At 32.5% G+C, this 27,611-nt stretch overlaps 1 protein-coding gene across 1 annotated transcript in view; it reads right to left on the bottom strand.

Moving 5' to 3' along the window:
* Positions 1 to 4,979: 4,979 nt before the first annotated feature.
* The window catches only part of LOC148284819 (uncharacterized), a 45,552-nt gene continuing 22,920 nt past the window's right edge, over positions 4,980 to 27,611 (bottom strand). The window contains exons 3-4 of the mRNA XM_088234374.1: positions 22,050 to 22,139; positions 4,980 to 5,259 (exon numbers count right to left, since the gene is read on the bottom strand). Of these exons, the coding sequence (XP_088090500.1) occupies positions 4,980 to 5,259; positions 22,050 to 22,139 (370 nt within the window). The remainder of the gene's footprint in view (positions 5,260 to 22,049; positions 22,140 to 27,611) is intronic.

The raw sequence follows: 27,611 nt of genomic DNA, 5'->3' as shown, positions 1-27,611 counted from the left end.
CACCACCCGACTCATAGCACTTTTAGCAATACCAACACGTCACCGTATTTCACCTTCACACACTCGCTAATGAGAGAACATGAAATTGTTGACTCTTTCTAAGTTGCGCGGTAAGGATAATGGCGCTACTTTATTAGCTCGATCAATGATCATAAGCTTAGTTTTGCTCATATTCATTGAGAGTCCCAGATCTGAAAAAGCAGCATCTATTCGGTCAATTAGTTCTTTCATTTTAATCTCTGACGATGCAATCTCTGACATTTAACTAGGTAATAATGAAAAAGAAAAATAGTGCTACAATAATACTTAATAAGTAATAAGGTTTTTGCAGCAATATGAAAACTTAGATAATCTTAATAACACCTTTATTTTATCAGTTGGTTGGAAGAAGTTGGAATTTGGCAATAAATCTACAAAAGTATTATTTATGGATACAAAGAAATAAACAAAAATGCGTTTCCAAGAAAACAAAGTAAAATTTAACAGTATTTTTTTTTAATAAATTCATTACTTTTCTAAAAAATAACGAGTGAGATTACATTTTAATGCATTAACAGAGTTTGTATTGAAAATATCAAACATTTCTTCGAACTTATTTCCAAACCTATGTATCCTGGACATAGGTGAATGCATTTCGAAGTTTGTACGAGAATTGTTACAAAAAAGAAATTCATTACTTCTAGTGCACCTACCAGGTATTCGAATTAGTTCAAGTAGAGGCAGAGCTGTCAATTATTGATTTCATTATTTTAAATAAGAATAACAAATCAGCTATAACTCTTCGGTCTGACAATTCAAGTAATCTCATTTCACTTCTAAGAGAATCATGATTTAAGGCTTCTATAGGTATTTTTAATTTATAGTTCATAAAGCGCAATATTTTTTTTGTACCCTTTCAATAACATGAGAATTAATTTCATAATAGGGTGACCAAACCGAAGAATTGTATTCAAGTCTACACCTTACTAATGTGCAGTATAATCGTTTCACAGTAAATACATTTTTAAAATCTGATGCTACTCTCAAAACAAATCCAAGCATCTTCATTCCATCATTAGCGATCTGATTAATATAAAAGGTAAACTTTAGTTTCCTATCGAGCAAAACACCTAATTTTTTTTAATTTGAGACACTCTTATCAAATCGATACAATTTAACAAATAAGTCAATTAAATCGGGTTTTTACATCTGCAAAAGGTTATACTTTGATATTTACCTATATTTAACTGAATTTAATTTAAACTACACCAATTTTACAATCTATTTATATTCTCCTGAAGAATATAATAATCAGTTTCATTTTTTACAATCTTATATATTTTCAAGTCGTCGGCAAACAGTAGAATATTAACATCAACAGAATCAGTCCTAAGTGGGATCCTTGAGGAGCCCCACTTGTTGCCAAAAACGGCTGTAACATAAAATCATTCGTTTTCAGCATCATATATCTACCAGTTAATTAAAACCAATTCAGCATATTCCCTCTAAATCCTAACAAATATAACTTTTTTACCAAAATTGTATGACAAACCGTGTCAAAAGCTTAACTAAAATCAGTGTAAATCGAATTTACTTGACATTTTTCATTTAAAGCATTAATTATATCATTTTGGTAAATAATCAAATTTGTCAGAGTTGATTTGCCGAGAGTAAAACCATGTTGAACTGGTGATATCGCATGTATTATTTGTGAAATTATTTTGTCAAGTACAAGGCTTTCGAATAGTTTTGGAATAGTTGATTGAATGCAAATAGGTCTAAATTTTTTTATGTCATTTTTGTTACCCTTTTTAAATATTGGCGTCAAATAACTCATTTTCCATAGATTCGGAAACAGGCCTTCAGACAATAACAAATTAAACAAATAATTTAATGGAAAACTCAATTCATGTACATAATTATGTTAAAAATTAGGAGGAATATTATCCGGACCAGCTGTTTTACGAATATCTTATGATTTTATTTCACTAATTTTATTTGAAAAATAAATATTACAATTCGTTGTGTCTAGACATTCTTCCCGAGAAAAGTATGGTAAATTATTATCTGGAGTATTGTCAGGGTAGTTGAATTTTTCACCCGGATTTCTATTGATAAGTCTTAGACTTTCAAGAAAATATAAAGATATTTTGGATAGCGGTAAAAAATTACCGAAAAAGTAATAAAAGTAGGCGTATGACAGCTATAAAAGGAAAAGATGCAAAAATGGTGACGAACGATAGTAAAATAAAAACAAGATGGAAGGAATACTTCGAGGTGTACGAAACACATACAGGAAATATAAGCACTGCAGCACCTTCTCAAGTAAGTTTAAATGCAGATGATGGTACGATAGAGATAAGAATGGATGAAATAAGAAGTGCTGCCGAATATATGAAGAATGGAAAAACGCAAAGTTTTGATAATGTTGTAACAGAGTTTATAAAAGCGGGTGGTGATTTTTTTTTTTATGGCTGCACAAGCTTTTTAACCGATGTTTAGAAAATGAATACATTCCTTCAGACTGGAGAAGGGCTGTTGTTATGCCTCTACACAAGGGAAAAGGTTGGAATACGGAAATTATAGAGCAATCAGCCTTTTGAACGCTGTTGGCAAAATGTATTGGAAGAATACTGATTGAGAGAGTAAGAAAAGTTACTAAGGATAGAAAGTGGGATATACAGAACAGTTCTATGAAGATGATGAAATCGGACTTTTATTCTTCAACCATAATTGACTAACGTCTATAATCTGATGCATTGCCCCTTTTTCAGCTTTCAAAGGCAACAGCTGGAGGCACGATGCAGAAGCCTGGGTGAGGATCTACGCAACATCCTATCGGTGATAGGTAATAAAGAACTCACACGAGAGGTAGTATCATACATGGTCAATATAGTGCAGGCAATTGGTAAAATAAACCAAAGTAGGAAGAAAATGCCGAACACTCCTCTAGTGAAACGGAAGGCCTGTTGACTACTGCCAACAGGCTGGTTTCTCCTGGAGAGTTTTAAGTGGTTTCCTCTCTACATGAGCAAATGCTGAGAAGTTCCCGATTGGTTCACATAAGTATATCCCTCCTGATCCTAACAGTTTAGATCAATTTAAAGAAATTTAATTGCAGAAAAATCCACCTTTTTATATATAAACCTTGTATATTATAAGCAAGGTAAATAATAAAGCAACTCCCATATAAAAATAAAAAAAAACGTCTATAATCTAAGAAATAGATGGACCATCTCTATCAGTCACCGTGCATTTCCAAATATTCTAATTTACGCATAAGAAATCGATGATCCACCTTATCAAACGCTTTAGAATATTGTCGTTTTTAATAATAAATATTTGCGTTCAAGATTTCCCCAAATATTATTTTTTTACGGCCATTTTCATCGAGTTCTAAATAACTCACTATTAACAAATTGGAACCAAGTTGTAGTAAAGTGAGGTTTGAACCACGGACCCCTGATCCGTGAGTCCAAGACACTAGCCATGCGACAACAGTTTAGTGTGTATACGACGTCAACTTGCATTCGGTTATTTATTTATTTATACATCAACGGTTTAAAGAACCTTTAAAAAAAAAACAATTTTCAGAAATAATCACAGCAGTGCACAATAATCATTTAGTACATAGTACGAAAATAGATCAATTAAAACTAAAAAAATTAGTGAACATATAATACAAAAAAGTAACAAAAGTTATGCATATTGGATGTGACGCATTTGTTAAAATCAGTCATATTGGTTAATACAGAGCGCCTCTTTAGAAAATCATGCTAAAAATTCTGCATATTTTTAAGAATATTTGCCATCAATTTGATATATTAATTTTTTTGTTCATTTTGTTTATACACAGTGTTTTGTTTTTATGATTATTTTTTATATTTTGTTGAAAGCAAAAGACGTTGAATAAATAAAGAAATTAATTCCCTATCGTGAGTATTGAGAAAAAAATAACTAGAATCCAAACACTCCATGCGCTCTGTAGCTGCAAGTCGTGTTTGAATATTTCCTTATTGTAAAGCGCCTTTGAGGTGATTTTCACAAAAATTGTGATTTATAAATTATCAAATTATAACTATTTATTTATTAACATATTACAACAGAGATGAAGAATATTTAAGAGAAGGTAATATAGAAGTCTAATTAATAAATACGCCCAATGGGCATTTTTAATAACATATTTATGCATAGAAAATTATTATTAAGAAAAGTAGAAAGACACAATGGTATATAGTAGACTTTGTGGGAATGGAAGCGGGAGAGAGGTGTTTATAATTTAATTTGATTTAGTGGTCGTTTGAATGAAGACAACTTATTATTAAAGAAATCAAGACTGGTATGTTTGTTGGCAGACCTAAGGATTCTGGGCATAGGGGAATGAAAACCATAGTTAGTTCTATGGTTATCGGTATGAAAGAGTATGTTTTGTTTGAGGTTTCTAGTTGGAATATTTAATTTTATCGAGCTTAGTAGTTCAGGCGCATCAATGAGCGAGTTGAGAATTTTAAATATGACTAGGTCGGATTTATTTCGACGGTCTTAAAGAAAAAATATATTTAAGCTAGTTTCTAACTCATTATACGTATATTGGTCTCTGGATAAGCCCAACCTCCAACCTATCTTTCTCAAAAATCTATGTTGAATTGATTCAATATTCTTGATGTGAACATCATAATATGGAGACCAGATAACAGAGGAATACTCTAGGTGCGGGTGAACTAGGGAACAGAACAGAGTTTTAAGGGTATTTATATTTTTAAAGTCAGTTGCGCTTTTGTTAATAAATCCAAGGAGTTTTAAGGATTTATTGATAACATGTTGAAAATGAATTGTAAAAAAAGTTTAGTGTCAAGTATAATACCTAAATCCCGTATACTAGACACATATGATAATATAAGAACCTGCACGTAATTACTGTTCAAATAATTAAAACTAGCAAGTACAGTTAGCATTACACATGCTAATATGAAATACTATGCGAATTCGCAGTGCTAATGCTAATTGAGCGTAGCGGGGCGGGAGTGGCGCGGCGGCCGCGCGGGGGGTATCGCCCGGCGAGGTAGGGCGCGGGGGGCCGCGCGCCGGTACAGCCGCCCCAAGAGTATGGCAGCGCGGCCCGCGCCGGCACGCCTTCCGTCTCCTGCTGAAGGCCCCGCGCGGGCAGCCCCGCGCCGCGGGGCGCGCGGCCCGGCGCGCGGGCGCGCGCGCCGCCTTCTCGCCGCCCCGCGGCCGCGCCGGCCCGTCGACTCGGGGCCCGACGTTGCCGCGCGCCTCTTGCTGAGCAAGGACCACTATTTACTCTACACAAGCAGCATGGACTTGCACCAACACAGATAAACTCACCATCTATCTACCCAGCACTCCGTGCGGTACGGAGGTACCTATTACCCATTATACGCGGCTATGCGTATACCTAACGTAATCCATATTATAATATAGGTACAATAACACGAAACACGGGTAACATAATGTCTGTATTTTGTATGTTTTCTGCAAGAATTAGGTCTTGTTTCTACGTAATTCCACAAATGTTATTTTTTGTCTACGATCTACCGACTAAAATATATTAATTTAAATAATAAAATAAGTCATATATATCATATTGTAAATATAATATGTAAGTAGGTATTAATGTTCATATTTTCTTCTGAAATCGATATATATTTCCTCACTTTAAACAACTATAAAAGAAAATGCTAGAACTTTAATTGAAAATTATTATCATAATTTAATCTAACTGTATGGGTATACATATATATAAATAATTTATTTTTCTCTTGAATACTTTCATATTGTAATTATTTTCTCTTGTTTGAAAGAAGCATAGATGAAGGCTGATCTGGGGTTACTCCGTATGGATCTGCCGGCGAAAAGATTTTTAAGACCGAGTACCTACCCACTTTTTATGTTTATGTACCGGTTTCGACAGACGTAAAAAGTCAGTTAAATACAAATATTTACTAACATTAATCAAAAATGTTTGACCTCAAAGTGAATGCTTTGAACATAAATAATATTACCGCGAAACCGTCCAATTTTGCCCTGAACGGATATTTTGCCCAAAAAGTCTAATCTATGATCAACCTTTAAAAAAATATATTTCCATTTGATTTCGGTAAATTTGGTACATTAAGGACGAAAGTAGATTTATTTCACTAACTTCCCTCGGAAGCTTTAGTCACTAACTTTACTCAGTGGCTTGTCAGAACCTGTCAAAGTGCGCGTGTAATTTGATGCGGGCCATTTACGACTCTGTGTTTTTTAATATACTGCTCGATAGCAAAAATAAAGGTTAGTTTTTCTTGTTGCATAATATAGACAAAGGTTTTTCGATCATTTCCTGTTTATATTATGTGCTCTCAATAGCTTAAATCGAGAATTAAGACGATGGGCAAATTAAAAGGCAGAAGTTGAGCCTCTGGGTTGTCAATTTTGCCCAAACGGAAAAATGTGTTAGGGTTGTCACTTTCTTATTTTAATAATTAGTTTAAATTAAATTAAAACTATATTACAAGTTTGGCACACATTAGGTATTTTAGATTTCCAAAAATATTATCATTAATGTAGATAATTTAATTTAATTATTCTTTGTCTTCCTTATTCATTTGATAATGTGTTTTTATATTCCTTTTTAATAGATTCTGAAGCATTTCTCATTTTTTGCATGGTATACAATTTGTTTCCATATTAGATCATTTTCATTATATCTGGAGTTAACCAGCCTCCATTATTATCCATCCTCAAACGATATTTTTTCACTTTTGTAGCTATCGACTTTAATTCCGAAATAATTTATATTCATTTTTAAAATTGATGTCGTCTAGTTTTAACCTTCTTAGTTGTTCATTAACTATATTCCTAAAACAGTTATTATTTCTCACTACATAGGTATAAGTATTTGCCATTTCGAAAAATGTGTGTACCTTAGGCTGGAGTGAAATGTGGCAATTGTTTTTTTTTTATATATCATTGACCCTGTATTACTAAACGATGTTATGGATAAGTAGCTGTTGAAATAGGTATAAAATTTATTTTTTTACTTATCTTCAGGTGGCGCAGAAGACTTGAAATTAAGAAAAAGACGGAATTTTTCGAAATATTTCAATAAATAAAACTAGTATTTTTATCCACTTTAACTTCATTATCTCAATTTACAATTTTAAAAAAATTCAAGATTTTAACTCGTTTTTATTATTTCAACCTTCAGTCATATCACCTATATGCGGGGTAGCTCGTTGAACATCTGAGAAAAACTGAGATTTTGTGTCGAATGTTGGCATTTATTTTCTCGATTTTATTCTTGCTCGGATGAATTCATCACTTGCTGCAGTTCCACAAATAGCCAAACTTGCATCAGTGACCAGTTTTACGCCTTTCTCCTACAGATATTTATATTTTCATTCATAATTTTGTCCCTTATTTCACTAAAGTAAATGGCAGCTAGAATATTTTTTCTGTTGTCCAGTTCATCAAATCAAAATAGTAGTTTGCTTCGAAGTTTAATTTGGGGGTCAAAAACTCTCTTGCTTTCTTTCTCTTTGCAGTATTCGCGCTTTAAGTATTTGTCTAAGTGCTAATTCTTTAATATGTTGCCTTTTGTCTTGCAGCATTGCTAACAAAATATTCTCGGAATGTGCGAAGAAAGAGTTCCGCTGTATTATTCGAAATGCAATTGTTTTCAGGTCATTCTTTAAATAAGAGCATCTTTTTATCATGCTTAAGGTATGATCTGGATCGTACTTGCAAGAAGGCTTAGTTTTTATTCTGAACCTTGTTGGCGCGTACACCTTTATTACGAACGTAGCAAGCTCGATCATACTTTCGGATGGGGATGTTTTAGCCACATATAGCCTCAATATTCTGTTTGCACAGGTTAGCCAACGAGAGTGTGCCAGATTTCCTGGTTGCTTATTAGCCAAGTCAGTTGTCACGCTACCTTGTGTAACAGCTTGGCAAATCTGAAGGATGTATTTTTATCATTGCTTAAAATGTTCGAGTTAATCTCAGGTAACATTGCCTCAATCTTCTCTAATTCTCCCACAGGTGAGTCTTCACAGTACTGTAACATCTTACCTAAGACTCCTGCAAACATATTGGGACCTAACGTACAGCCGTCCAAAGTGTTGAATAGATGACGCAGTAGTAATTCGTTAGCATGCAACTTACATATAAACCAATATAAGGGTCGATTTAACTGTCTTTCTCCATTGCTCCATTCTTGGAATCCAACCCGTGTTGACTACTGTTCCGTCACATCCAATAGCGACAATAGTTGATATAATATCTCCGATGTGCAAATTAAAAAACTCCACTATGCTTTTTTTAAATGGAATTAGCGGTTCCAGAAAAAGGCTTGCAGTGGCAAATGTACAAAGAATCTGGCTCGGAGAGCAAAAAAATATGTTCTTCTGTATTTTTATTCTGTGATTTCTTCATTTGTTTGTATTAGTCATAGTAATAGGTGTATTTTCGTTTGTGAGTAGTGATATGACAGGAATAATGGCTTTATTCCACAGTTTAATCACATCACTTGCAATTATTTCCCATTTGTCTTTCGCAGAAGGATCTTTTCCATTAGATAGCCACAGTAAGTCATTTCTTACTCGCAATAAAACTTGTGGTGCGGTAGAGTGGAGTGAAAGCGCACGGCAAGACAGTCTGAGAATGTTACGAGGAGGGAGGGGGGGGGGGTTGCCAGATGTCTTTTGCAACGTCAAACTAGACAACTTGAGGCGCTTGCTCACAGACAATATCTGACAAAAAATAACTTTTTTTCAAATCTTTGGTGTCAGTGCGCCACCTGAAGATAATGTTGGAATTTTATGATATTTTGTATTCTTTCATATGTACTTAATAATAATAATTATGGATAACTTATATAGCGCCATTTTCGTAATACCTCGAGGGCGCTTTACAAAGTGATTATATAAAGATTTAAATTTAATTTTAACTTTAACTTTTTAATTTAAGAAAAACAATATACTTTTTCATACTACTTTTCCACCACATGCTAAGAATTTATTCAAATGATTTAGAGAACAAGTGGGTTTTAAGTTTCTTCCGAAACATCACTTCACTCTCACAGTTTCGGATTTCTGCTGGGAGAGCATTCCATGCCGTAGGGCCTGCGACCGCAAATGCACGTTCGCCGAATTTAGTGCGCTGTTTGCGTAGAAGTATAATAACATTTTCTTTCGACGTAGATGTAGCTGATCTAAGCGTAAGACGACTGTCAGCTAGTTCATCTGGAATGTAGAGTTCCCTAAGATATACTGGAGCAGAGTTGAGCAGTGACTTATACATAAGCCAACAGAGTTTGTATTCCACCCTCTGTAGAAAACGTAGCCAGTGCAATTCCCGAATTAGTGGAGTACTTCCAAGACATCGATTAATAATACAGGAAATCCTAAATTCAAAAAAAGATTTTTTCACTCCACCCTAGTACCTACCTGATATTAAAAATTGTCATTTAGGTAATCAAGACTAGGATTATTGGTATGTGTACTTAAATAAAATATTTCTTTAAATAAACAAGACTTATTAATTTTTCTTAAGCTATCAACCAGATTTTGACAACCCTAAGGCCTATAAATTGCTTGTATGAAAAAAAATAAAGTTTGGCATGTAAAATTGCCCAATCGTTTTTAGACGAATATTTTATTAGTTAGCCATTGAAAATATGCTCAAACGACAATTTTGCCCTTGAATTAATAATTCAATAGAGTAGTTCTTAGACAAGAACGTCATATGAGCTACAGTTCAACAAATAATGGTTGCGGGCAAACATGGAGGAACATTCAGGTAATTTTGCCCGCCATAAATTTTTTTAATTGCTTGAAATCGCATTTAAATACGACTGAATTTACAAATGTAACCCAATTCAACGATTACCTAGGTCATTCTTCGTAATTAAAAAACAAAGCACAACATACATTTTTTTGGAGAAAATCAACATAATTGCAAAAAAGCGGGCAAAATTGGACGGTTTCGCGGTACCGGTTTCGACAGACGTAAAAAGTCGGTTAAATACAAATATTTACTAACATTGATTGAAAATGTTTGACCTCAAAGTTAATGCTTTGAAGATAAATAATATTACATTTAATTGTTTAGTTTTTTCAAACAGTCCTTTGGTTGATATTAAATAAGGGGATTCATATACCTACTAACTTTTAAACTTTATTTTGCTGTAATCGTAGTCTGCTTACGCCATTTTGGTTACCTGTTCCCCATAGTTGCATATAACATATTTTAGATTTTTACATAGGCTTCGTAGGTAGATAAGATTTTATTGCACCAAATTGCCCCGTCTCCCCCTAGTTATTATAATAATAATGATATTTATTCTTTATATGCAGGCAGCCTTTCCTGATGCGCCTATATCTCGTGTACTGCTATGTTTATGTTGCTACTTTTCAAATAAAATTATTAATGTGAATTGTCCATGTGAATTATCTGTCTATTGTTAGTCTTAAGTATTAAACATGTTCAATTAGTCGTTCATCGTTTATGTAGGCATGTATTTTTATCGATTTTTTCTAGATTTAAAATGTGTAATATCACATATCTTTTCGTTAAGTGAACGTAAGATTATGTTTGTCCATTTAGTCAGCATAGTTAGATCGTTGTTTATGCCTTTGTTATTTAATGCGTTAGTTTGATTTTTATAAAATAGTTCTATGTCATCGGCATACACAATTATTTTTTATGTAAATTGTACAAATAATGATAAATCATTAAAATATAAAATAACAGTGGACCAAAAATCGATCCTTGTGGTACACCGAATTTAACTTTTTGTATACGACTTTTTTCTTCGTTCATATGAGTTAATGTTTCCGATATGTTAGGTATGACATAATTATTTCATATTCTTGATAATTTACTCCAATGTTATTTGATTGTTTTAATTCGATCCTTGTGGTACACCGAAATTAACTTTTTGCATCTGACTTTTATCTTCGTTTATATGAGTTTATAGTTTCTGATCTGTTGGTATGACATAATTATTTCATATTCTTGATAATTTACTCCAATTTCATTTCATTGTTTCAATTCGATCCTTGTGGTACACCGAAATTAACATTTTGTACCTTACTTTTTTATTCGTTCAAATGAGTTAATGTTTCCGATCTGTTAGGTATGACATAATTATTTCATATTCTTGATAATTTACTCCAATTTCATTTAATTGTTTCAATTCGATCCTTGTGGTACACCGAAATTAACATATTGGATCTGACTTTTTTCTTCGTTTTGAGTTTATATTTCCGATCTGTTGGGTATGACTTCATTATTTCATGTCCTTAAAATTTTACTCGTGTTATTTAATTGTTTTAATTCGATCCTTGCGGTACACCCAAATTTACATTTTGTATCTGACTTTTTCCTTCGTTTATATGAGTTTATGTTTCCGATCTGTTGGGTATGACTTCATTATTTCATGTCCTTGAAATTTTACTCCAATATTTTTTTTTATTCGATCCTTGTGGTACACCGATTTTAACGTTTTGTATCTGACCTCGTATAAACTAAATACGAGGAATTTATTTTTGTAACCAATTTTTCAACCTGTTATAATACAACATAGAAAAACAATAATTGTTTTCGCTTATCCACCTGTACGCGCATAACTCAAAAACTATATAACATTACACATTTTAGAGATATTTACAAAATAAAAAAATAGCAATAAGTCCCTTGTTCCATTATTGTTAAGTATATAATAATAACATTTATCCACTGGGGTATAATTAAATAGAGATGATGATTCGTAGAACATTTTTCAAAAAGCTTTTGATACTGTTCAAGTAGAGACCATGGTTTAAAGGTTAAATAACATTGGAGTAAAATGACAAGAATATGAATTGATGAAATCGTATCTAAGAGATCGGAAACAATATACCTATATAAATAAAGAAAAAATTCAAACACAAAAAGTGGATTTTGGTGTGCCACAAGGATCGATCTTGGGTCTACTGTTATATACGAGTATGTTGTATATAAATGACCTATGTATAATTTTAAAGGAAAAATAAATATGTATGCCGACGACATCGGACAAATTCATAGACATCAAACTGACGTATTTACCAACAAAGGCATAAACAATGACCGTACTTTGTTGACTAAATTGACAAACACAAATTTACTTACACATAATGAAAAAAAAGTAATGTTATACATTTTGAATCTAAAAAAAATATATAAAAAACATGCTTACATAAACGAAAAACGACTAATTTAAATTGAGCATGTTAAATATTTAGGACTAATAGTAGACGGATAATTGACATGGATAACTCACATCAATAATTCAATTAGCAAATTAGCAACATTAAAAACAGAAAAAAATCTTATGTATGAAACTTATGTCAAATCTAAAATATGTTATATGCGAAAACTATGGGGAATATGAAACAAAAATGCCATAAACAGACTACTACGACAGCAAAATAAAATATGGAAGCTAGCATATGACCTCCATTATGTAACACCAACTGAAGAACTCTTTTACAAAAACTAAACAATTAAATGTTAATGAACTTTTTAAACTAAAATCTTAAAAATTATTCATTAGTTAGCGCAACTGAAATCATTGTAGACAAATAACTAAAACTTGTTTTTTTTTTAAAATAAACATGGACATAATACAAGAATGTCGGAACAATATCACATACAGCATTCCAAAACGAGACAAGGACAATCGAAACTAATACACCGGGTACTGAAATTATACAATAAACTACCAGACAAAACTAAACAAAAGATGTTAAAAATACTATCATTCAATCGAATTATTGTTAACAACAAAGTATGAATCAAGAATGATATATTTTTTTTGTAAAATGAATGAAATAATCCGTAACGGTTAATATTTTTTTTTATTTGAAATTACGCTTCGAAAAATGAGCATTGTCGCGTGAACATTGCCGTGCAAAATGCTAAATAGAGTAAAAAATACTATGCCAGTTTACTTTGGACTCAAAGCTGCATATCGCGCCTTTTTACGATGCTTCACGTTTACCGACTACAAGTTCCGGAACTTAGGTTGTATGGAACACAAGACGGTTAGTGCTGCATCTAGTGTATACGTATATCAATGCATTTATCAGATTTTAAAAATAAAATAGCATAGAATTTTAATATACAGGAGCGTAATATCACATTTGAATACTCGCCCTCTGCCGAGTGCACGCGCATGCGTAAAGTCGACGCGTAATGTTGCTAGACAGCGAGCGATATTATCAAAACACATGTACGATATATATATATATATATTTTGAATTAGATTATTTCTATTAAATTTTATTGTAAATACGGAAACATTTATGAACATAACAGAGTAGATAATTAAATAAGAGTAATAGTAATATAATAATAATAATAATATTACGGATAACTTATATAGCACAATTTTCGTAAAAAAAACACCTCAAGGGCGCTTTACATAGTGATTCTTTTAAATTTGTAATTTAATTAAAATAATTTATTTTTTTGTCAAATGCTACGGATTTATTGAAATGATTTCTTTGAACTTTGAAAATAAAACAAATTTTATTTCACGTAAGGCGGATATTTTTATGTTGAGTTAAATTATACTCGATGCCATTATGTTTTAAAGATAACGTCGGTCGAATGTCCACCATGGCTTTGATTAATAGTCGTAATCCAGCGCGAATGTTTTTTATTTTTATTATTATTTGTTTTTGGTTTATTGATATAGACACCGATTTGACGTTACTACCCTAAAAGAAAATTGGCAACTATGACAAAAGACAATAATAATAAATTGTCAAAAAAATAAAACAATCTCTTGAAACGTCAGAGTTATAAGCTTTCAAATGTCTTTTTTCTTCGTTTATATTAGTTTATGTTTCCGATCTGCTTGGTATGACTTCATTATTTCATAAAAACCACTCATTTATGAGTAGTTTTGTCGGCTTCAGTTTGATGTGCGTACGCGGTTTCTGGATTATTATAATTTAATGGCGCTAACATTTATTTCCTAAAATGTTTAATAGATCAAGTCAAAGATTGAATACCTATAGTCCTTAAAATGTAACATGATTAGAATGACAGTTGTAAGAAAAAGTGACGACATAACTATGTAGTAAAGTCAAAGGAGTTATTTATATTGACACACGAAAAATCATTTGTATCTGACGTGTCAATTTATTTTTTTAATACAATGCTTGAAACATAAATCAAAATTAATATATAAAATCAGCTTTAAAACTAAAAAAAAAACTATACGAAACCTAATTATTAACGACGTTCTTACAAGGTTACATCATTTTGCAAAAACATTGATAAATTGATCAATGTAAACTGATCGAATTAAAAAATAATTAATTTGATGTTGTGCATGAAAAAAGCATAAATATCTTATTTTTGGTGATTGTGTTAAACACACTTGTTTTTTGCGTTTTTTATATCAACTTTCGGAAACAGAGTTTCATGATTGCATGAAATAACTGATAAAATCGATTTGATCGGAGATCAGTAATTTCCCATCACTAATGAAATTAGTTTGACAGCTGTCATTTTAATCAAGCTATATTTTAAGAACTATAGTGACCTTAGTGAACTAGAAAACTCTTATTGTAAATCCAGACTCGCGCCTTTGCTTTGTCTTTACACCCATGTTTTATAGCTTCAAAACTGTTAAATGAATTTCATAAGGATAATAATATATATGATAAAGAATAGTTATTTGAATTTGTTTAGTTTTCAAATTTTGTTGAAATTATGGATAAAAAAGGCAAATTTAAATAGCTTCTTTTTTAAAGTGAATAGCTGTAATTATTATCATTTTCTCATTTTCATTACAAACATCACTTGTGTTGTTTCACCAGCAGAAAAGCTAAAATTCCACAAAATTAATTAAAACGAATGTTAATGAATCAATAAAAAGCAGTGTGGAAAAATTCGACTATCCTGGTAACACTTGTCCACCGTATTTTCTTCGACAGTCTGACAGACGGCAAAATAATGAAAATCTTAAGTAACGTGATTTGTGAATTCGCTACTGGTGGTTTAATTTAAGCTGGCGCGTTCAGAAAACTCACACTAACGCATTGAAAATCTACAGGATGTTGATTTAAAAAAACGTTGTATTCAATTTTACCCAAATGTGCTACCTTTCTTTTAAATTCGGTGTTGAATTAGAGGGTTGCGTATATAAAAAATATATAATGGGTTAAAAAAATGTAATATTAATTAACTAAAATACTTTGTTTCATTATTTTTATTTTTTCAAATTATTCTTTAAAATGTTGCATTTTACTAATTATAGTCCTTCAAAGAACAAGGGGCAATTTTAATTTGACAAAATGTATTTTTTTTATCGTCAATTACTCTAGGACCAGAATGCGAAGTTCTGAAGATTGTTTTAAGTATATAAAATAACAAGATTTATTGTTTATCAATAAGTGTGTATACATATTTTTTCCGATATATTTTGTACTGTGCATTTTAATTACATTATATTAATTATTATGATGAACACAAAATATTAAGTAAAAAACATGCTTTTTTTAAAATAAATATTTGTAAATATATGATATTTTCTTAAGTAATTGTTTTTTTCCGCTCTAATCCAAAAGAGATTTAAAAAAAACATTTAACAGAACTATATACAACATCAAGATTTTTAAAATCAGTATTCTGTACATTAAAAATGTTTTTGTGTTAGTTTTGTGAAAGCGCCATCACTGCATAACCGACCTATTCATGATTCGATTAAATGAAAATACCCAAATATTTATAAACCAGTGTTTTTAATCCATAACTTAATACTCGTACATATTATTATATTTTTACTATTAAGAATCGCAGCGAAATTCAGACGAACGCAGAAGCATCCTGTATATATTGTATTACCATATCATTAGCAACTAATAAAGCAATAGTTGTTTATGTCACGCTCATAAGCGCATCTGAGCGCGAGAGAGACAGGGATTATTTTCATAATTAATATGGAATTTAATATGGAAACTTCACTGGTCCATTAGAATTAAGTCCAATTGTGTAAAATATTAAACTTTGTAACTGTACTGTATGTTTCCTGAATAAAAGAAAATAAAAAAAAAAAAAAAATAATAAAAAAAATAAAAAAAAATAATGCGTAAACCGTGCGATGTTATACTATGGGCTTATTCACGGATACTACACAATGCGTATGTGTAAGTATAGCGCACGCGCCAGCTTACATAAATCCATCAGTACTTACACGTGAAATTCGATCCCATCCCGTTTCTTTTTGATCACAGTAGTATTTTGACATTTTAAAACGACACAACACGGCATAGTTGAATTTAATCAGGAGTTGTGTTCTGAGCGAAATCTACAGAGTAACTGATGGTCAAAACGTAAAACTACTAATTTATGAGTAGTTTAGTCGGGTTCAGTTTGATGCGCGTATGCGGTTTTTGGACTGGAGGACTGGTTTTTGGAGATAATTCTCGCGCTGCCGCCCTCTCGCCTGATGATGCCCTCTCCGCCCGCACGCTGCTTTACTCGCGCAATTAATCGCGACCCTCCGCACTTGTCATTTGTCTTTCTATACAATGGACGATGAAACTGTGAGAGCGTGCGCGCTATGCATTGTTAGTACAGCTAATTATATTAATGTATATTAATATGGAATAATGGGATATTTTATTTATTATTTTTATTTCCTTTTTTAATTACTATAAAATAAAAAAGCACCTTATAATCTTTAACATAATATTTTCTTTTCTCTTTCTTATATTATATATACCCCCACGAACAGGCCATGCATTTGTGGAATTTTTTGTTTACTATTTTAACTGTTAATATGTTTTTCATTAATATGTATTTCATTGCCATGTAATTAACCTATATTTTTTAATACTCTGTTTTACCTCTTATGTATATTGTAAAAAATAAATAAAATAAAATAAACATCATTCAAAAATGACGCGTGCGTCTTGTGTGAGCGCTCGATGCGTACTGCAACCGCGCGATTATGTGGCCACCCACTCGCGCTCATATTGCCGGTCCTTCGACTCGTGCTCAAAAACCGACAAAATAGGGAGCGGTAGGCACGAAGAGGAGCATGACGTGTGGCATGACGAGTAATGTCTCCACACTACGTCTCTGCCTCCTTTCCTCGCTACTTCCCATGCCACTCTTCGAGGGTGTGGCAGGCCCATATTGGTGCGTAATGGGACATGGGTTCTAGGACATTGACATATTAATACCTGAGCCGTCACAAATGATAACACTCAACTCATGCTCAAACGCTCAGTCATGCCCAGCGCGTATTTAGTCGATCTTCGACCGCTAGCTATCGTGACGTTTAGAATCGAAATAAAAATGCCTATTTGTATCATGAAAACGTGTAAAAACCCTTGGATTAAACATTGTAAAAATGATTGTGACCTTGTCATTGTTGATGATGTTGATGTTGACAACGTTGATGTTTCCATGACTGATTGACTGACACTTCATTGACTGACTGACTGTGGGCAACTCGATAAACTTAAACGACTTCAGAATACACGCATAAGGTACATTTTTGGTCTTAGAAAATATGTCCATATTTCTGATTATCGTAGGCAACTGAAATGGCTCAAAATTAGACAGCGGAGAGACTATCACTCCCTCTCATTTCTGTTAAATGTACTTCATAGTCCTAACGCTCCTATATACCTGCGTGAAAAATTTTAGCGCTTATCAGTTCGTGGTTTACCTCTTCGTTCTAATTCTCAAGGCACTTTCTTAATACCGTTAATGTGCGTACCTAACATATAACGAAATAATTGGACCCAGGCCAAAATGGACACCGAGTCATCGGAACAATACGCACCATCCCTCGGTTACAGCAGTTCCAGGAATAAGCGAGCAGCCTGTCGGCCACATGTCCGGCTATGATACCTACAGTCTCCATAGCTACCCTTCGGATATCTTTCTTTATTTCGTTTACCATAATGTTAGAGCAGTGCTTTATTTATTTAGTGTTTACTTTTTTGCATGAGCACTTGACGAATTATCTACTATTTTTAATGTTTTTTAAAAATAAATTTATTGATATTATTCACGGTTGCTAGAATTTCACTCGTCCATGCACTTTGTAGCTGCAGGACGATTGCTTCAATATGTAAATGTAATCAACCATAAATTTTGTAAATGGGGTCTAGAATTTCAACAGTCCATTTCAACTCAGTAGCTGCAAGACTTGTTATAATCTAACTCCTATTTTTAATTTATTTTTTTTAAATGTTTTTATTTTAATATCATTCAATAACACTTTACTTCATTGTCAAATTAAAACAAAATGTAAATGGGAGATAAATTACTTACCGTCCATGCGCTTTGTCACTGCAGGATGTGCTGTAACCTATGGTCCTTAAAATATAGCTTGATTAGAGACAGCTGTCAAACTAAGTTCATTAGTGATGGGAAATTACTGATCACTGATCAAATCAATTTTATCAGTTATTTCATGCAATCATGAAACTCTTATTTCCGAAAATTGATATAAAAAACGCAAAAACAAGCCTATTATAGTGTGTTTAACACAATAATTCACCAAAAAATGAGACATTTATACTTTTTTCATGAACAACATCAAATGAATTATTTTTTTATTCGATCAATTTGTACCATCTCTAACGTTTTTGCAAAATGATGTAACCTTGTATGAACGTCTTTAATAATTAGGTTTAGTGTAGTTTTTTTTAGTTATAAAGCTGATTATATATATTAATGTTGATTTATGTTTCAAGCATTGTAATAAAAAAAATAATTAACACGCCAGATACAAATGATTTTTCGTGTGTCAATAAAAATAACGCCTTTGACGTTACTACAAAGTTATGTCGTCACTTTTTCTGACAACTGTCATTCTAATCATGTTGCGGTTTAAGGACTATAGCTCCTATATGTTGAATTTCAAATATATCATAATTGGAAAGGAAGAACAAAAATCCCAATCGTACATACGCTCTGTAGCTGCTAGACGTGCAAGGATACTTATTTATTGTACAGCGCCCTTGAGGTGATTTTCACAAAAATGGCGCCATATAAATTATATAACTATATATGGGCATCCCGAAACTGCCTCAATCGGTGGAATGTTTTCTGTTTATCTTTATTGGTAAAAACACATTTTCTGCTTTAGTTTATCACCTTGCAAGGGCAAGATTTCAAATAGATTATATGAGTGGCAAAGAGCCAAACCAGCCTATACAACAAAATTTAAAAAAATGAGTTAGTGGTAAAATTTTTTATATATTTTTTTATTTTATTTATTTCTTAAGTTAGCTTATATTAAAACTAATATAAACTATTATGTACATTTACATCATCTATATATATTTACATTTCCTTACAGCAACTTATACATTTATTTTTAAATTCTTTCAGACACTTTTCATTCTTCATACATTCAGGCATCTCATCGTACATTTTTAAACCCTTATACATCAAACAATTTTGCGACTCAGCTCTTTTCAATAATGGTAGTCTTATTTTATCCTTTTGTCTAGTAGCATATTCATGACAATTTTTGTTTAAGTCAACTTTATCCTTAAAATATTTTGGTAATTTATCGTGAAAAAATTTATGTATAAATATCAACATATTAAATTTATGTCTCCTTCTTACAGATAACCATTTTAGTTCATCTCTCATTTTTTTTACATTGCTATATTTAATTTGAGTCAAATTGTGTTCTTTTATAAGCCAGAAGTGCCTACACTTCAAAATTCTAAACCGTATTACTACTGCTATCTATCGTTTTTTTGGCGTAGCATTTTCATAAAAAAAATCTATGCCACATGCCTATCAAACAATAAAATGGCATCCGCTGAAATATCAGATGAATCGCTCCTCTCGGATTTTGGTGATGGCAGTGTTGAAGACTAGGATTATGTGCCAGATGCAGTTGATTTTGAATCGGAACGTAAGTGTTTATTGATCACAATAACTATTTTCTCCAAAAATTATTTTTTTATGTCTAAAAAATCGATTTTATTTGAATGTTGCTTAGACATATTTGGCTTTAACAGTTTTAGTATGAATCTAAATGCATTTTTATTTGTTTAGATATTGAAAACTTGCATAATTCTACTGTGAATGCGGCAGCCATGACAACTTTTTTCTACGAACAATCTGAAGAGGTAACAGAAAACCCCAGAGGAAGAAATAAATAACCCAATATGAAGATATGGAAAAAAGAAATTCGTAAGCAAAAAAAATTACGAGGACTGCAACATTTTTCTAAAGGAGGGAACATAATTAGAGTATTGCAACAGGAGCCTGCAATAGCGATTGCAAATTAAAATGCAGCACAACAATCTCAATCGAGCAACAAAGAAAAATATTTGATAATTATTACTCTTTGGATTGGTCATTAAAAATTCGTTTACAGTGGGTAAAGTTAGTACAAAACCGTCAAAAAGAAAATATACCAATCAAGCTTTATCTCGCAGAAACAAAACTAGAGTCTACCCCCTCCCTGATGAAAACGGAGATGATGAGATCGTTTGCAAAACATTTTTTAAAAACACTATTGACATCAGCGATGGTAAAATAACACTCACTCTAAAACCAAATATTGAAGAAAATGTAGCTTTACCGGACAAAAGAGGCAGACACGAACCTCACAATAAAACTAGTTCCACAGATGAATCATTTGTAATGAACTTTATTAAGAAAATTCCAGCATACGAATCACACTACTCTAGATCGCATTCTTCAAAAAAGTATTTGTCTCCATGCCTAAATATAAAGATTCTGCATGATCTGCTGCTGAAGAAAGAAATCAGTGAAAGGTGACAAGGTGGATTGGCTAAAAATAACTTGGATCAAATTATTGAAAAGTGAACCGAAAAAAATGTTTTACAAACAAAAATATTCAGAAGATTCAGTTTTCGAAGTTGATTTGAATAAAAAAATACGAGGGCGTCCCTCTAGTTCTTTCGTCAACCAAGACCCACTATATCCAGATGGAAAAACCATAACTGTTGAAAAGAAAAAAGATTTGATATCATTATTTGAATTCATCCCTCAAAGTTGTCATGCCTTCTACACAGGTTTAAAAACTAATAATGATGTTATTGACGATGGACTTGACATATATGATCAAGATGTCGAAGATTAACTAGTTTGATTTAAAATTTAGTAACAATTGTTATTGAAAAATGTTTTATTTTATTTTCATGACTGGATTTCTACTTTGGAGTAAGCCAAATGTGCCTATACTTGTGCCTATGCCACAAATATTGGATTGTTTTGTCATTTCTTTAAAGCCAAACATGCCTATGATTTTCATCATGCATTATCTTGCCATGGTAACATACCTAATTTTTTTATTTTAATTGTATTTGTTTAAGTATGTATCTGTTCAATTAATAAAAATATTAAAAACCTAAAAAACACAACATTTAATTTATGATTAGCCATGAGCTGTTAGTCCCATTATCTCACTTCAACATATTTGTTGAATAGGCTCCTTTGGCTCTTTGCCACTCATATGTTGTATTGACTTATTATAAAATACAGCATATTTAGTCTTAGTAATGTCTAAAGATGATTTGAATGTGGAAATCTTATAGAAAATGAAATTACGCTTTAAAATATGAAAATCAAACAAAATTGATGAAACTGAAAAAAATATTTAAATACTTTGATTTAATTGGTTGATTTAGAAAAAAAAAACAGCAATACAAAAAAATATATACAATATTATTAAAAAAATAATGCCAAATCAGTTTTTCACATAAATACAATTGTAAATATCCAGTTCAGTTATATATTAATACGTGTAGAAGTGCATGTGTGCGAGTTTTTGTGTGAGGATGCGTGGGTAAGTGAGTGGAGTGTGGTTTTGTTAGGTGTGAGGGGGGTGGTTTATGGACAGGGTGAGTGTGTGTTTGCACATTTGCACAAAAAAACTCCAAAAAGGTATAAACTGATTGAAAAAGAATAGAATCCAGTGAAATTTAATAAAATATCATTTTTAAAAACTAGAAACTAAGCGAGGACTTAAAACGAGAAACAAAATATTCACTAGTTAAGAAATACTTAGTACTTACCCTTGTTTCATATTATGATGCCCTTCATAAAATGTATGGAGTTGTTTCGTGTCCATGTTGAGTATGGATGGCAAAACAGGCGTGCTTGTTCTGAAATGCAAAGTTAGAAATACGTAATATTATAATAATAATAATTATGGATAACTTATACAGCGCCATTTTCTTTTTACGATTATACGATACACTTATACGATTATATAACGATACACATTTAATTTTAACTTATTAATTTAAGAAAAATAATGTACTTTGTCACCACATGCTCAGAATTTATTCAAATGATTTAGAGAACAAGTGGGTTTTAAGTTTCTTCCGAAACATCACTTCACTCTCACAGCTTCGGACCTCTGCTGGGAGAGCATTCCATGCCGTAGGGCCTGCGACCGCAAATGCACGTTCGCCGAATTTAGTGCGCTGTTTGCGTAGAGGTATAATAACTGTTTCTTTCGACGTTGATGTAGCTGATCTAAGCGTAAGACGTCTGTCAGCTAGTTCATCTGGAATGCAGAGTTCCCTTAGATATTCTGGAGCAGAGTTGTGCAGTGACTTATACATAAGCCAACAGAGTTTGTATTCCACCCTCTGTGGTAAACGTAGCCAGTGTAATTCCAGAAGTAGAGGAGTAATATGACTGAACTTGAGATTCCAAAAATAAGTCTCGCTGCGGCATTCAATACAGACTGTAAGCGAATCATTTTATTCATTGGTAGACCTGCGTAGATACTATTACAATAATCGACTCTAGACACTACAAACGCATTTATTAATTGACGGGCGGCATCAGCTGGCAAATTTTTGCGTATGCATTAAATCTGTCTTAACTGGTAAAAGCATGAACTTATCGTTCTACTAATTTGAGCGTCAAGAGAAAGGTCAGATTAAGAATGACTCACTATTTCGACTATGGATAACTATTTACGGGGGGTTAGGTTCTTTACTTCCGAACGTCCATTGCTGACAGTTCATGAGCCGCGGGACGAGCTGCTGCGGCAGGATCCACAGAAGTTGGCAGTTGGCAGCCAAAAAATAGCCCCGCGGACGCAATATTGCGTAGCTACAGCTAGGGAGCGGACATAGTTAAATAGTTTCATAAATTTCAATCTTCATTACTGGGAGTGAAATCCAGCCTCGTCTATTATTTAATACATTTGTTTATGTACCAAAAATGAGTATTCTTCAATTTGGTAGCGTATGCATGCTCGTTGCATGCAGCCCTGGATTAAATAAACAGTACTGAGTACTGGGTAGGTTTTCGTGTCACTACGTTTTGAAATATTTTACCCTATAGGGCATGTCTATATATTATGTGTCTATGTTTATCAGTATAAGGTGAAAACTGTTGTTGGATCTTTAAAAATTACGAAAAATGGTTTATTATGGAAGTCCGAAGTCTCAACACAAGTTTTAGCTAGACATTCATAATTTCCATATCAGTCGGCAGTGGTGCATATGGCACTCCAATCGCAGCGCATGTAGATCATTTTTGTTACGTGGAGGGTAAGGTGATCAGCCTTACGCTTCGGGTACCAATGCAGAGATAATGACATATTGCAGTGTTGAAACCGCCATTAAAACATATATTCCACGTCGACCATCCTTAAGAATGATGAATGCACCAACTACTGCACTGGGAGGCCGACGCACGATGGTCCCAGAAAACCGTTTTTGAACCATAAATCTGTAATTCCCTCGTTTTTTAACCTAATTACTTAAAATTTTGCACAAATGTAGAAAAATAAACTCAATATTTCATTAATAAAACAATTTAAAAAAAAAAGATTTGCATCTATATTTTATGAGAACAGAATACCTATTCATAAATATACATAATTTTAAATATAAGTGTGTTTACAATATTTGAGTTTGTCCAAATGTTTGCATACAAAAGACTGGATTTCACCCCCTCGGGAGTCATTAAGATTAACAAATTACAACAGGGTTGGAACATACCTTAAGAACTAATGTGATCTAAATTTGGCATAATTGTAGAAAAATTGACAAAATACCCATGTAATAATTGTAATTAAATATATTTTTCAATTTCACTAAAGTTTAAAAGTCGACATATCCGAGTAAAAAGCCTACTTCTTCCATAGTTTCATACCTTGGTATTGCTTTGAACTGTTTGCAGTTTTGCAGCAGCCAATGCCCGCATACAAAAGACTGGATTTCACCCCCTCGGGAGTCATTAAGATTAACAAATTACAACAGGGTTGGAACATACCTTAAGAACTAATGTGATCTAAATTTGGCATAGTTGTAGAAAAATTGACAAAATACCCATGTAATAATTGTAATTAAATATATTTTTCAATTTCACTAAAGTTTAAAAGTCGACATATCCGAGTAAAAAGCCTACTTCTTCCATAGTTTCATACCTTGGTATTGCTTTGAACTGTTTGCAGTTTTGCAGCAGCCAATGCCCGCATACAAAAGACTGGATTTCACCCCCTCGGGAGTCATTAAGATTAACAAATTACAACAGGGTTGGAACATACCTTAAGAACTAATGTGATCTAAATTTGGCATAATTGTAGAAAAATTGACAAAATACCCATATAATAATTGTAATTAAATATATTTTTCAATTTCACTAAAGTTTAAAAGTCGACATATCCGAGTAAAAAGCCTACTTCTTCCATAGTTTCATACCTTGGTATTGCTTTGAACTGTTTGCAGTTTTGCAGCAGCCAATGCCCGCATACAAAAGACTGGATTTCACCCCCTCGGGAGTCATTAAGATTAACAAATTACAACAGGGTTGGAACATACCTTAAGAACTAATGTGATCTAAATTTGGCATAGTTGTAGAAAAATTGACAAAATACCCATGTAATAATTGTAATTAAATATATTTTTCAATTTCACTAAAGTTTAAAAGTCGACATATCCGAGTAAAAAGCCTACTTCTTCCATAGTTTCATACCTTGGTATTGCTTTGAACTGTTTGCAGTTTTGCAGCAGCCAATGCCCGCATACAAAAGACTGGATTTCACCCCCTCGGGAGTCATTAAGATTAACAAATTACAACAGGGTTGGAACATACCTTAAGAACTAATGTGATCTAAATTTGGCATAATTGTAGAAAAATTGACAAAATACCCATGTAATAATTGTAATTAAATATATATTTCAATTTCACTAAAGTTTAAAAGTCGACATATCCGAGTAAAAAGCCTACTTCTTCCATAGTTTCATACCTTGGTATTGCTTTGAACTGTTTGCAGTTTTGCAGCAGCCAATGCCCGCATCTTCTCCTCCACTTTTCTCGATCTTCAGCCGTTTGCTGTGTTCCGTGTCTACTTATAAAATATATCATTTAAATGTATTTATATAACAGTATGTCACTTTAACAATTCCTTAGTTCCATCATCAAGCTCCGTCAACTTTTGTGCCACAGACACTCTAATACTGGATATACTTATATGGATCAGATGTGTAAAGTAATGAATGTAAAACATCTTCATTTGTTGCCGATCTAGAGCACTTCCTCGCATAGTGTAGCCAATAACTCTTATAATATTTATTTCTTGATTCCTGAGCATCTTCGGACGGCTGTCCAAGTGGCAGTGTAGCATTATATTTTATAATATTTTCTCCCTGAATTAAAACTATGCACCGAGGCTGGCATATCGTACCGATTATATTTAGGAACATACAATTCAGCGGCTTTTATGGCATATTCTCCAAAGTTCTTTGGGTTGATGGCGGCCCTTCCATAAGACATAATACGTAAAATAATCACAAACCTGTGTATTAACTCCTCGTCAGCTTTTGTAATATCAGCGGTACATGAAGGGTTCGCAAAAATCTTCTAGCAGTGTTTCCATCATTGCTGTTACCAGTGCCTTGTCGAGGCTGATCAAAAATTAAATCTAGTTCATTTCTAAAACGTTATCGTACGTATTGCATTTTGGCATTTTTTTCGCTTTTATTTTCATCTGTAGTCACAGACCACTTCACAAATGATAAATTATATAAAATGTGAAGATTAGTTCTATAAAGCGAATCCATGGCTGTAATATAGAAATACCAAATCTATGTCTCCTCTCTGAGATCTTTTTGCTTAACAAGTTCAAGATTATTAATTTCTTTTGGTTTTGCAAAAAAAACAATGCATGTTGAAGAAGGCGTGTTCGTTGGCTATCATAGTAAGAAACAGGTCATGCTTGATCAATTTACCGTGAACTTCAATAATGGATTCCCTAAGGTTTTGAATTTAGAGTTCTATATCGTTTACGACATTTCTCGTTTTTTCCGGTGTTTCTTTTGAAAACTCAATTGAAATTAGCCTGCAAAACCTCGTAGAAGAAGATCTTTGACTGTGCCGAATTACGCTCTGCTGTTTTCATTTACTAGCTTTAGTGGGATTAGTGATGAAGTAAATAAATTAGCATCTGATATCAGTGAACTTTCTCCAGTAAATATTTGTTCGTACTCACTCCGTCTGGAAGATCCATCACATCCCTACTTACGATGTAAAATTTATTTATTACTATCAAAATCACCGATAGATTCTACCATTACTATTCTGTTTGCTGTGTGATCTAAAAGCGCTTGTAATTTTATCCGAGCATCATGTATCAATACAGTTTTTTATTATTGCGGTTTTAACACTTTGAGTACCGGTCGAATACACATAGAATTTACCCTGTGCCCGGCCCATTTTTGTGAAATTTCATTATTTGTGAAGGTTATCTTAAAAGTGTTATAATTTTGAAAATACTGGGTTAAATCAATTAAAATTTCTCATTTATTTTTGAAACAATTTAATTAGTTGTTTTTGTATGATAGTTTTGCCAACATTGGCCGTTATGAAGAGCCACATTGCAATGTTCGCACGTATACAGGGTCTCTCTTCTTTTTTTGTGCTTTGTATCTTTGTATATATATTGTTGGAGCTGTGTAAACACGTGATTATTATAATCACGCTTTATGTCCCGGTCCCATGTTTTCACGTAATTTACCAGCAGCAAAAAAGTACTTATAAAAGTCACAAGATGTCAATAAAATACACTTTTTTGGACAGCTGGTAAACCACGTGAAAACACGGGACCAGGACGCAACGCGTGGTTATATAATCACGTGTTTACACGGCTCCGGGATACAAAGTGTTAAGATAAAACTACAAAATTTCCTGATATTAAGTGTGGTATTTAAAAAAAATAATATATTATTTGTAATTATTTATTGTCGTTTAATTATAATTATAGTCATATATACAAAATATTATGATTCAACAAATATGGATCGAAAAAAAGTTTTCTTCCATATAAGCAATTAATGAGTAAAATAATCGAAAAAAAATCCACTTATGGCCCCTGTTGCGAGCATTTGCGCTGTTCGATTTTATGTATCATTATAAACTAATTTATAATCAATTTAATTTATATAATATTCATCGGGATAAACCACGATACAAGTTAAAAGTTTATCTGAAAACTTGTAAAATATTGAACAACGCGTATTTCATTATTTAATAAAAATCAGAGTCGAGATTATCAAAAATAAAATCTAGATCATTAAAGTCAATTAAATTCCGTTTAAAACGATATATTAGAC

This window comes from Micrasema longulum, unplaced genomic scaffold, assembly GCF_059751315.1.
Source record: "Micrasema longulum isolate JH-2025_06_02 unplaced genomic scaffold, ASM5975131v1 h1tg000087l, whole genome shotgun sequence".
NCBI lineage: Eukaryota > Metazoa > Arthropoda > Insecta > Trichoptera > Brachycentridae > Micrasema > Micrasema longulum.
Note: the sequence above shows the minus strand (reverse complement) of the source record. Positions and strands in the feature narration are given on the sequence as shown.